A 12,586-nucleotide genomic window follows, 5' to 3' on the forward strand; every position below is an offset into this window, starting at 1 on the left:
ATGGGGGGAGGGTGACTACCCTCAAATAAATCTTCCTCAAAATAAAACACAAAAAAATGTGGAGAAAAGCATCTACATTCATGAACCAATGATACATTTGCACCCATATCTTTAATTCTACTTTCCTAGCAAGAAGTAAATAATATAACATTATTCATACTTGTATTCTTTGTGTGTTCATAGTCTGCACTGCAGTCATACCTAGAAGGGGTAAACCATGGCTTATCACAGCTCCAAGTGGCGCTCTCGGAGGTTCATGTTGTCCAACAGGCCCTGTGTGAGGTGCAGGACATCTGGCGGGAGGGAGAAGGGTCCCTTGGCAACCTACAACCCATTCATCAGCTGGTAATGGAGCATGTTCAGCTCTCGGTAGTGATACAAAGCCTGCCATACATCTATGCTGGTAAGTGCACAACTCTAGCTCTATGGCCCAGATCTTCTAGGAAAAATGATTTATTTATTTGGCATTTCTGGATAACCACATAAAGGCTCTATGCCCCTGATTCCACTAGACATATGTGCATCCTGTCTTGGAAGTACAGTTCCTTCTGTAAGATGAGCTATCAACAATCTGTCACCATAGATATGATTTGTACAATAATAATCAATTGTTTGGATTGACTCATGTCAATTTCATTGACTTTTTATCTGTACAGTGCCAACGATGATCACACAGACTCGAGATCTTATTGAGAACCAGCATCTTCTAGATGCTCACGTCAACCTCAGGAAACTGGAAAGCCTTAGAGATGATGTTTTATACAGATTACAGAAGGTTGGACCTTTGGTAGATCCCACTGATGATCAAGCTAATGCAGAGGCCACAGAGTTAGTCCAGCAGTTTTTCACAGGTGTCCAGGGTCTGAGTGAGGAGCTGGCGCATACACTGTTCTCACTGGCCAGATCAGCATTAGGGGTAGCCCGCTCTGACCCCTCTCTATTAGTCTCTGCCATTCGTATCATTGAACGAGAAGAATTCCTGGATGTTGAAGAGACAAAAGGTCCAGTGCTGCAGCCCTGGAAACCACCAGGACGACCCAAACACTGGAGAGAACAATTCTTTCATGCTTTGGAGAAAGGTGTTTATGAGAGAGTAATGAAGCCTGAGCTACTATGGGAAAATTTCTGTGCAACAGATCTGGCAAAGCATCTAAAGGAACTTCAAGGTCGCGTGGTGGAAGAGCTTCAGTCTGTGTGTTCTGTTTTAGTACCCTGTGTCCCACCACACTATGACCTGGTTCGAGGTGTGGCCTTGATGTGTCACCATGGCATTGCTCGCCATCTTCGTGATATTCTTAACCATGACCTTCCTCATCCTGCCCTATACCATGTTCTAAGCTGGACCATGACTGTTTATCCCAGGTAATGTCCTGCAGGTTGGTCGGTGTCATGAACCTGTTATTTATTCTATTCCCATAATTTGCTATATTTTATTTTTTTCTCCCAGTGAAGATATGATGGGACACCCCAACTTCTCATCGGAGATTGATGTTTCCGAACTGGGACCCCCCATCCCCCTAGAAATGCTGGAGGAACAACTAAGTCGTTACGCACGCAGCATGCGGGTGAGCCCCTTGTGTTACATTACTCTAACTATGGTTATGCTAAGAAGGAAGACAATATACAATGAATGTAATGTTTGTGTATATAACAAGACTGTACTAAGATGATTATAATGTCTCATCTTACATGCGACCTCTAAAATATTATATTAATAGTGATGAATAATAATCAGCCATTTGACCCGGATAAGGGCCTCTTAGCAATAGTACGCCAAAGCTATGCTGCTAAAATATAGACCAGGGGACAAAATCACATGTGTGTGAGAAGCCGGCATACAGCTCGGCTCCCCGCCACTGCGGGTTACACACATTGTCCGGAGCGCTTCACACTTACCTCTTGCGCCAGAACCGTTTCACGTCGAGTCCCGACAGGACCGTTGAATCTGGGAAGGGTGAAGGAAGCGTTTCCGATACTTCGAGCCACATCCTGGCTATAGACCATTATCCAATAAATCACTGTGGATAAATTTATTGTTTTATGGCATCCATTTGTTGAGCCCCTGAGGAGGACACATGCTACTTTGTGCCGAAACGCGTAGGGCCGTTGTGTCATGGGATACATCTAGTCCCTCTGGGCAGATTGTATCCTGGATGTGATATCTTGTTATATATACTTGGGATTTTGTCCCCTGGTCTATATTTTAGCAGCATAGCTTTGGCGTACTATTGCTAAGAGGCCCTTATCCGGGTCAAATGGCTGATTATTATTCATCACTATTAATATAATATTTTAGAGGTGGTTATTAAAAGTTATATTTTATGCACACTCCCCCCATTTTTTCCAATTTAATTTTTGGGAGCTGTTTAATTACACTGGTCCGTAGATACCACATTATCTACCTGTATATCATCTCATCTTACATGCCTAAGATCCTGGACCTTTTTGTCCTGACCATCCACAAGTCCTGATGTTTGGACAATATACTGTAGATGGTGACAACCAGTTATGCCTCTCTAGGAGTCAGTCTAATCTTTGTTGTAGCTGTCAATACACATTGTCATAGATTTTAAGAGAAAGCCACAGAAAAACTAGGCATTTGGCTCCTGGGATTCGTCCATCCAAGCACTTTGATTCCCTATTTATTTTCTCAATTTGCCCTGAGAGGGTTAGATGTATAGTGTGACGTCTGTCCTGCACCTGATGGCCATCATAGACATTCAACAGGGTCATCATTTCTACAAGTAAGGCCGGTTTCACACATGTCAGTTGGGGCCATCAAACCCGCATGCAGGTATTCCAAATCCACATTCCATAATATGTCTATGTGAAAGCGGCCAAGGCTAGGAAATCATTGAAACTTATAAATACAACTCTCTGGCCAGCTTTAGATAACAGCCTGACATTGTAAAAAAGTTTACCACACTGGTGCTTGGTATAACAGTCTGTAAACAGCTACATGAAGCACGTGCCAAAGTCCTGGTACCCTTTTCTGTTTACACTTGGTGCCGCCCGATTTAGCTGAGATACTCATTTGAAAGTGTTCTCATAGCTGCACTTTGTATTCTTTCATTGTCAGTTCTGCCATGTTGTCATGTTATGCTACATTCTTCTAGTTATGTTATTGCCCCTTGTATTTTAGGCCTGCCTCAGTCAGTGGATACATAAGGCATTGGAAGTGGAGTACTCCGACTGGCTGAGGGATCAGGAGCCAGATAAAGACCAGGATGGCTTCTTTCTATCAAGTTTCCAGCATATTGTTATGCAGGTGGGAAGCTAGGTGTCAAGCACTAGTGGAAAATATCCAGCACTTGTGACAGGAGCATAAATGGAATGTACAGTAGTTATATCTAAAGATAAAGTCATGTCAAAAACCTCAAGTGACCAAATAAAATTAGAAACAAAACACTATATCCACTGCTGATAATGGCATATTGGTGACTCTTTCTTAGTATTGGGAGTAATATACTTGATGGAAAAGTCTTAGGGTCTATGCACAAGCGCAAATTCAGCAGTGTGAATTGGAGTGCGGAATCCCATAGAAGTCTATGGGCTTTAATTTGAGGCGGAATTCGGCAAGCGGACATTCTGCCAATGGAATACAACCTTACTGCTGCTGCAGAACACACCATACACACATAAATACATTATATAATGTTTGAATCATTCCTGATTCAGACCTGGCCTGCCTGCCCAGCTTGGTTGGTGCCCAATGCCGCAAGGGAGCAAGGCAGAGCCTCCTAACCAATTAGAAAGCCGGATGGGTCGTCCTTCTTCAATCTTCTAAGAGCAGAGCAGCAGAGAGATGGAGAGCACGCACCCATCATGCAGTGCAGTTTTCCCTATTATATGGGCAGTGGGCACACGCATACCATCTGTAAGTAGGAAAGTTGCAGTGACATTTTTAAATGTTTATATTAACCTTACCCACAGTAGCTCTTTTACAGGCTGGATAAGGGCTTGTTTAAACTGCCATTGTGCTCAAGTAAATGGATCTCCTTCAGCCAGTCCGTCAGAACAACAAGAATTTGGCATTAAAAAAAAAAATAGTACATTCCTTATTTTTTTTTATCCACTCAACTCTGATAAAATTCTGCATGTCTGACAGACCCCATTCAAGTAAATGGGATCCGTGGGGATCTGATGGTGTCCCTTCTGGGTCCGTTCGGCACATAAAAAAAGAGCCAAACACACCCAAAAATGGGTCGGAGCACAATGACAGTGTTAACTAAGCCTTAGGGCTAAAGGATAACAGTGGACAGGCTCAAGGACGCAGCTGAAAACCACAGGGCCCCACTGCAAAAAAAAAAATTTGCCCTTGGCCCCTTTACCTTCTGACGACACGAGCTGACATCCGCAACATTACCCATACCAGGCCCCCATTCAGCATGTCGCCCATCCATCCACACCAGCCTTCATCAGCATGTCCTCAATCCCTTCACACAATGCCCCCCATCAGCATGTCTCCATCCCTTTACAATATGCACCCCCCCTTCAGCATGTCCCCCATCCCTCCATACCAGTGTTTCCCAACCAGGATGTCTGCAAAACATTATAGAAGTAGAAGTAGTACTATCGAAGTAGTATAGAAAAAGGTTGATGGCTGTTAAATAATTTGTGCTAAAATAAATATTCTTTTCTAGCTGCTACTTTATTTATTTTGTATGTTCTAAAAGGTTCCCATTATATTCCGCTAGGTATGTAGGTTGATAGGTAGCAAGGTAGGTAGGTATCTAGATTGGTTGTTAGCTAGGTAGATAGCCATGTAGGTAACCAGATTGTTAGGTAGCGAGATAGATAGATAGCTAGGTTGCAAGCCAGGTAAGTAGGTAGTCAGGTAGCTAGTAAGATAGTCAGGTAGGTAGGAAGACAGTCAGGTAGGTGGGAATACAGTCAAGTAGGTAGTCAGATAGGTATCCATTCCTCCCCCTGGTACAAAAAAGATACTCACCTTGTCCCACGCAGCGATCGAGCAGCAGCATCTCTTCTCCACAGTGCAGTCGTCGATGAGTGCAGTCACTGTCTGCTTTCAACTGTATGTGCGCATGTGCGTACATTTTAGAGCAGTGCCGTCGGCGGATGTGGGCACAACTGGGGGGAATGTGTCCTCCCCGGTTCCTACGCCCATTACTGTATTGATGCGTCTGTGTGACTCAGCGATGCGGCATATAGTTTAGTGAGTGGCAGGGGGGGCTCTGCGGGCTCCTCTGATTATTAAGTCCAGTTGCAATTGCAACCTTTAGAGCAACGCCACTGGACAGGGCTTTATGGAGGCTAGAGCCTTTAATCTTCTCTTCCCTGTGATTCTGTCCCTCCTAATCCCGAGCCCCCCAAACCCTGTGTGTCCTCCCTCTTTCAAGCATTTCAAACCCTGTGTCACTCTGGTCCCCAAAAACCCTGTTACTCTGGTCTACAAACCATGGAAAATGTTTGTATCCATTGCTAAATGCTTAATCAATTACAAAAATATGTTTTAATAAGTTTGTAAATGTTTGTCTATATTGAGATTTATATCAGTGCGGGTCTGTTTATGTATGCATGCAATATATGTATATATACACATATTATACTGTGCTTATGCTTTTGGGTATACACCCTTATGCCTATGATTACACCAGTTGTCCTATTACAACTCAAAAGCAATGTCTGTTTTTTTTTTTTTTTTTTTTTTTATTGTTTTAGTTAATTTTTATTCATTATCAGTTTTGTTAGTTTTAAGTTATTTCAGGGAGGATTGTAGGTTTTTCTGTCTTTGTACATAAGGGTACCAATAATTTTGACCACATCTGTACTTCTCTTTCAGTAAAATAATTTCCTGATCATCCTATGGAGGCATGACAAATGAGTTAAAAGGGTACTCTGGTGCTCCAGCGTTCTGAACATTGTGTTCAGAACGCTCGGAGCTGGAGGCCACGCCCCCTCCATTCATGTCTATGGTAGAGGGTGTTAAATTTTCATTTCCTGGAAACCATAGGCAGCACAATACTCCTACCCTATAAAAATTATTTTGCTGCATACCTTATGCTTGACCAGATGCTGGTAATTTTTATTAATGGTGTGGTTTTTTTCTATGTTACTGCTAGTTACACTCTTTTGTCAGGGGCCAAAGAGAAACCTTTAACCCATTCATTGTGCCGCCTACAGACTCCAGTAAATAAAAATGTCAGGCAAGAAAATTTTCTACATTGTCTCACATTGTTTCCAATCTTCCCCCTCACTTAACTCAGATTGTGTCCTTGTTCCTGTGTTTAGCCTCCTATTAAAACTCTTCCCTTTCTGGATCTTACTTACACCTAATACAATGGAGGTCGGTCTGGTCTGGTGCATAGCGGCAGCATAAACATGGTTGCTAGGTGCTAAAAATTATTGTAGTAAGTGTTCTGGACCTGAGCCTTACTATTTTGTTTTCTATATGCAGTAAAATATGGCATTGAGAACATGTAGGACAGGAATCATCCAATACTACTACATACAATACCATACTTTCTGTCACTATGGATGGATGCTGTGCTAATATCTTAATGGCAAATAAGAGGGGTCGATATCTCCAGTAAATTGTTACCACATTCTTCTAAGCAGTTTACAAAATACGATCTTACTCATCCATATTTTCCCATAACCTCTTTTGCTTCTTCTTGTCATTTCATTCACTCATAGAGGGAGATTTATCATTGCTTTTAGAGCATTTTTTTTGTCTATGTTTTGGTGCAGTTCAGACGCAAGCAGCATATTTAGCGACTTTTATGCGTCTTTTGATATAGACAGTTTCACTCTTTTTGACTACCCCTAGAACTTTTTCTTTTTGACCATGCAGTGGTCACGTATTTATCATTTGCGACTTTTTAGGCGCAAAGCTACACCACCTACCAGTAGGCATGAGAACCACTTCTACCTTCTGCAATTCAACCTTTAACCTCTTGTGGACAACAGCGTCCCACTCCCCTTCTATGACACGTGCTCAGGAGCTGAGCGCAGGTCATAGCTGGGTGGTCCTGGCGGCTATCTGCCACCAGGACCCATCTCTAATGCCAGACATCACTGATCACGGTGATGCCCGGCTTTAACCCCTTAGACACTGAAATCAAATTTGATTGTAGAGTCTAAAATGCAAGTAAAAAAGCTCTGTGAAAGTAAGTAAAAACACCTAACCTTCCAAATTCCGGACCCGGGAAAGTGTCTACTTCCCTCCCTCACAAGTGTCTAGAAAAAGTGTATGTGGTAGAGCTTTTCCCACCACAGCAGAGCTGCGCAAAATTCATCATCCTGCTGCACCTTCTTGATAAATAAGATGCACGCTAGTCACAGGCACCACCCAAATAAATGTGGGAAAATAGCTCTACCGTAGACATTCTTTGATAAAACTGGGCCATAGTCTTCATCACTGGTAACCTAGTTATTCCGTAGTAGATCAGTCCTGATATGTTAAGTTTTGGAAGATTATTCTCAGCTGGCAGCACATCTGGCACCAAACAGATGGGGGAAGTTCTGTTGCAGACAATGGCTTTAGTGACTTGTTGCCTGTGACAGATGCTGATGGAAAATGTGCAGCTGGCAGCAGCTCTGGGAGAAAGTCTGGAGAATCGGGTGAAAACTGCCGTGCTCTGTGAGATGGAGAACTGTCTGGTCTGGTGAGTGACTATCGCTTTGCCATGGCTTTGGGCCTGCTATGTGTAATAAACTAATATAGGGATTTTCCTGAATCTGAGCCTCACTTTTTTTTATTTCTACAGGCTGCGAGAGGCACTGGTGAAATATGGCATTGAGCACATTAAAGATAGGACGTATCCTACCTACTACACACAGTACTTGCTGGCCATTATCAATGGATGCTGTGCCTTAAGGTATTATAGAAAAGGGAAGCATCAAAGAGTCAAATTCAATTGTTGCACAGTGAGTTTAAAAAAAACTAAACAAAAAAAAAACAATTGACATCAATGGGATGAGCTGCAGTACCAGACATGACCAATAGAAAGGCGTGGCCCTGTTTCTGGAGGAAAGCAGCTATATTTTTCTAATCAAATGAAATGGATTTTTCAGACCCATGAATTTTTCCAAACAGCTGATAATTTTATAAATGAGCAAAACAAGTAATACTTACCTTACCAATTATTTTACCGCTCCGCTGCAGTGCCTCCCAGTCTCTGTTCACCTTGCTCCAGCAATGATGAGCTGTGTCTACACTGCAGTTTATCACTGCTATGGCTTTTTATTGCTGGAGCTAAGTGAACAGAGACCATCAGGGGACCAGGGAAGTGTTGGCATGGCAGTGGCAATGAATCCTTAACCAAGAAAATAAGCCCTATAGTGTTAGCCACTAGGTGTCTAACATGTTTACAGTTTGCTGCCCACTGCCATGTTTAGTCAGTCTCTAGTATCAGGGAAACCAGGACAGAACACAGAAAGTGCCCCCTGCTTCTCTCCCTATTTCATTGAGTTCCCCCTGATGTCCTTTTCTTCACTATCCAGTCTAGACTGCCATTAGGTTTCTCCCAGCCAAGACTTGTCTCCACAGAACTTTCCAAACATTTAAGGCTCCTTTCCCCTCCCACAAAAATGCTCACCTCTTTAAAAACTTCCTATGAATATTGCCCCACACAATAATAATGTCCCCTCTGTACCCCCATACAGTAGTTGGCTCCCTCTGTGCCCCCATATAGTAGTAGGCCCTCTCTGTGCTCCCATATAGTTGCAGGCCCCCATACTGTGGAGCCCCAAAGCTGAAGCGTTAGCCACCATCCACAGCAGCCCAGTGTCCACGCTTATCCTCTGCAGTATTCCTGCTTCACTCCTCGGGGCAGCAATGCCAGCTAGTACCAGAAGTTATTGCTAGTACCAGAAGCAGTGACTAGTGGCTGTGACTGCTAGTACAGATTTTTTTTTTTGGTGTGCTCCCAGGAGAACTGTTATGTACCCCTGGGGGTACCCATAGTCCAAGTTGGAAACTGCTGCTCTAAATTGTCATCACCATCATCAGCAGCAGTTTGCTGCTTAGTGTAACCTCTTCCTTGCTATGCTGCTGTTATTTCTTTTATTTCTCCTCAAACCGAACCTTGCAAAGCCAGTGAATGAGTAACCCTTTCTCCCTCCATAGTAGTGTACTCTAAATCATCCCCCAGCACTGTGCCAGCCTATTCAGTCCAGTGACCTTTCAACAGCATAGCAGGTGAAGAGTCCTTTGCTGTTTATTGGCTAGACAAGGAAGGCAAAGGAAGTACTGTAACTGTGTCTCTACCACTGGCAAGCAACCCAGCTCTAGTTCCATCCCTCTAAAATTGAGAGATAGCTGTGCTCCCTGGTAGCGACTTCCAGGCTCAATAACAGCAGTGAGAGCACTGCAATCACCTTGCTACCACTGAATGGTCAATTTAACAAAATCATGCAGGTTTTTAAAAATCTTTAAAATTGCGAAGTAGGATTTAAACTCTTCTTTTCTGATGTTTGCAGCTCTACAATCTCACAATTGCAGCCAGAAGAGTCTGTGAGTAATATATTCAAAAAGGTAACACCCTGTTTACAGACATCACTGGAAAAGACCCAGAAGAAGGCCTGTCATCTTTTCCTGGATGAGCTGCAGACAGAACTCCAGGTGATAAACCCTTAGATCACACCCTGGACATTAGTGGCGACTCTAGCTTTAATTATATATTACATATACTGTATAGCACTTACATCCAGCACTTCCACGGTACATCTGGTGTCTTGTTTCGATCCCTCACAGCGTTTTTCTGAGAGGTGGCACAACTGTTGGACCTGGGAAGCACCTGGGCTCAATGTGTCATACTGCAGTTAAGCGAATCACTGAGCTGTAGTATGACAGACTGGGCCCGGGTGCTGTCCTGGGATGAAATGTTACGCTGCATCTCAGGTAGATAATCACATCAGAGGAGCCAGAGCAGGACACCTGAGTGCTGGATTTATTTTATTATACCCACACAAAATATAACCCCGCCAGATAATCCCTTGAGGACAAAGCCAAGGGCTATAACTCATATCTTTCTCTGCAGCCACTATTCAGGGAAATCCCTTCCCGACCCTGGCTAACAGGCTCTGATATTGTGCGTGTCATATGTGACAAGATGGAGGACTTCAGCCAATACCTGTGCAAGGCCAGAGCCCCAGTATGCCAGGTGAGTAGTTTGTTTCCTTTTGGGTCCATGTACACTATGGAATCTCCTCCCGGATAACATTCTGTCAGCGCTAGGAACATGCAGGAATTGTCAGTCTCCATAGCTGGCAATGCATTCCTCTCAATATTTTAAAAAATGTAACACGTTTATTATTCCAGTGGGTGAATTGTAGCAGCGGAAAGCTCTGCCTCTGAAATTCCATAGTATGCACTGTGAAGCAGCATCCCATTGACAGTACCAGAATTAACAAGCTGATATGCAAGAATATAGCCTTGTTTACTCAAAGATGTTTTACCACTAAAAGCATATATGCTTTGCACTGTCCTTGCTGTAAAATAAGACAAATCTTCAACAGACCCCCAAAAAGCAGTGTAAGTAGTTTAGGGGCGTAACCTGGAGCAGCAGAGTGGACATGCCACAGAGGTGTCTGTAGACCCAGGGCCACAGGGAAAGGACAGACTTGGAACAGTAGACTGGACATGTCACTGAGCTCTGTCTGTACATGCAGGGTCATAAAAAGAGGACAGACCTGGAGCAGTAGAGTGGACATGTCACTGAGCTCTGTACATCCAGGGTTATTGGAAGAGAACAGAACTGGATTAGTAGAGTGGACAAGTCACTGAGCTCTGTCTTTACATCCAGGGTTATTGGAAGAGAACAGAACTGGATTAGTAGAGTGGACAAGTCACTGAGCTCTGTCTTTACATCCAGGGTTATTGGAAGAGAACAGAACTGGATTAGTAGAGTGGACAAGTCACTGAGCTCTGTCTTTACATCCAGGGTTATTGGAAGAGAACAGAACTGGATCAGTAGACTGGACATGTCACTGAGTTCTATCTGTACATCCAGGGTTATTGGAAGAGAACAGAACTGGATTAGTAGAGTGGACAAGTCACTGAGCTCTGTCTGTACATCCAGGGTTATTGGAAGAGAACAGAACTGGATCTGTAGACTGGACATGTCACTGAGTTCTATCTGTACATCCAGGGTTATTGGAAGAGAACAGAACTGGATCAGTAGACTGGACATGTCACTGAGCTCTGTCTGTACATGCAGGGTCATAAAAAGAGGACAGACCTGGAGCAGTAGATTGGACATGTCACTGAGCTCTGTACATCCAGGGTTATTGGAAGAGAACAGAACTGGATTAGTAGAGTGGACAAGTCACTGAGCTCTGTCTGTACATCCAGGGTTATTGGAAGAGAACAGAACTGGATCAGTAGACTGGACATGTCACTGAGTTCTATCTGTACATCCAGGGTTATTGGAAGAGAACAGAACTGGATCAGTAGACTGGACATGTCACTGAGCTTTGTCTGTACATCCAGGGTCATAAAAAGGAGGACAGACCTGGAGCAATAGATTTGACATGTCACTGAGCTCTGTCTGTACATCCAGGGTTATTGGAAGAGAACAGAACTGGATCAGTAGAGTGGACAAGTCACTGAGCTCTGTCTGTACATCCAGGGTTATTGGAAGAGAACAGAACTGGATCAGTAGAGTGGACAAGTCACTGAGCTCTGTCTGTACATCCAGGGTTATTGGAAGAGGACAGACATGGAGTAGTAGACTGGACAAGTGATTGAGCTCTGTCTGTACATCCTGGATAATTGGGAGCAAGCAGACTTGGAGCAAGAGAGTGGGGCATGTTACTGAGCTCTGTCTGTATGTCCAGGGTCATTGGTGGAGAAGAGACCTGGAGCAGGAGAGTGGATATGTCCCTAAGTTCTGTCTGTACATGCAGGGTCACAGGGAGAGGACAGATCAGGAGCAGTAGACTGGACATGTCACTGAGTTCTATCTGTACATGCAGGGTCATTGGAAGAAGACTGATCTGGAGAAAACAAGTGGATGTTACTGAGTTTTGATCTTTTGTCCATCCTATGGGGCTTGGTGTCCTGCTGACAATATCCTATTCGTGTCCATTGTCATCTGATCCAATTTTGACCACTAACCTGTTCCATTCTTAGTACCTGCTCATGCAGACTGAGAGGATGGTGACCATTGAGTACGTTCGGGCTCTGATATACAGCAAGTTTGTATGCCGAAGCTCTGGGGAAAGGCAGCAGATGGCCCACAGGATGGCGCTGGATGCAGAGGAGCTGAGCACAGCACTACAGGCTATGGTAGGGTTATAAATAGTGATCTTTAGATTTAAAAGGAATATAGTGTAATAAAAAGATTAAATAAAGTATGAATAGAATGAGATAAAGGGGGTCCATGTTGATTGCAGAGAGGAGCTAATAGACATGGAAAGATGGAGAATGTCAGGTGGTATATATAGCACACTGCATAGATCAGTGCATGCCACTAGAATAATAGTTGTGCGACATAAAGTTAGCAAAATGTAGCACGTTATCTTACTGAAGGGTGCCGCATGCCAGAGATAAGGTTCAGTATGGCATATAAATAAGGTAAAGAATGTAATATTGCAGGTACAGGAAGTGAAAGGTAAGTGG

The 12,586-nt window shown here is 43.5% G+C and overlaps 1 protein-coding gene across 3 annotated transcripts in view; it reads left to right on the forward strand.

Moving 5' to 3' along the window:
- EXOC3L1 (exocyst complex component 3 like 1) overlaps window positions 1-12,586 on the forward strand; it is a 67,098-nt gene that overhangs the window by 50,650 nt on the left and 3,862 nt on the right. Inside the window, exons 3-11 of one of the 3 annotated variants that reach the window (XM_056525327.1) lie at window positions 184-403; window positions 657-1,362; window positions 1,448-1,565; window positions 3,143-3,268; window positions 7,528-7,628; window positions 7,731-7,841; window positions 9,445-9,586; window positions 10,005-10,127; window positions 12,098-12,253. In XM_056525327.1, coding sequence (XP_056381302.1) covers window positions 184-403; window positions 657-1,362; window positions 1,448-1,565; window positions 3,143-3,268; window positions 7,528-7,628; window positions 7,731-7,841; window positions 9,445-9,586; window positions 10,005-10,127; window positions 12,098-12,253 — 1,803 coding nt within the window. The remainder of the gene's footprint in view (window positions 1-183; window positions 404-656; window positions 1,363-1,447; window positions 1,566-3,142; window positions 3,269-7,527; window positions 7,629-7,730; window positions 7,842-9,444; window positions 9,587-10,004; window positions 10,128-12,097; window positions 12,254-12,586) is intronic. The other 2 variants (XM_056525328.1, XM_056525330.1) reach the window with 2 other exon arrangements.

This window comes from Hyla sarda, chromosome 6, assembly GCF_029499605.1.
Source record: "Hyla sarda isolate aHylSar1 chromosome 6, aHylSar1.hap1, whole genome shotgun sequence".
Taxonomy (NCBI): domain Eukaryota; kingdom Metazoa; phylum Chordata; class Amphibia; order Anura; family Hylidae; genus Hyla; species Hyla sarda.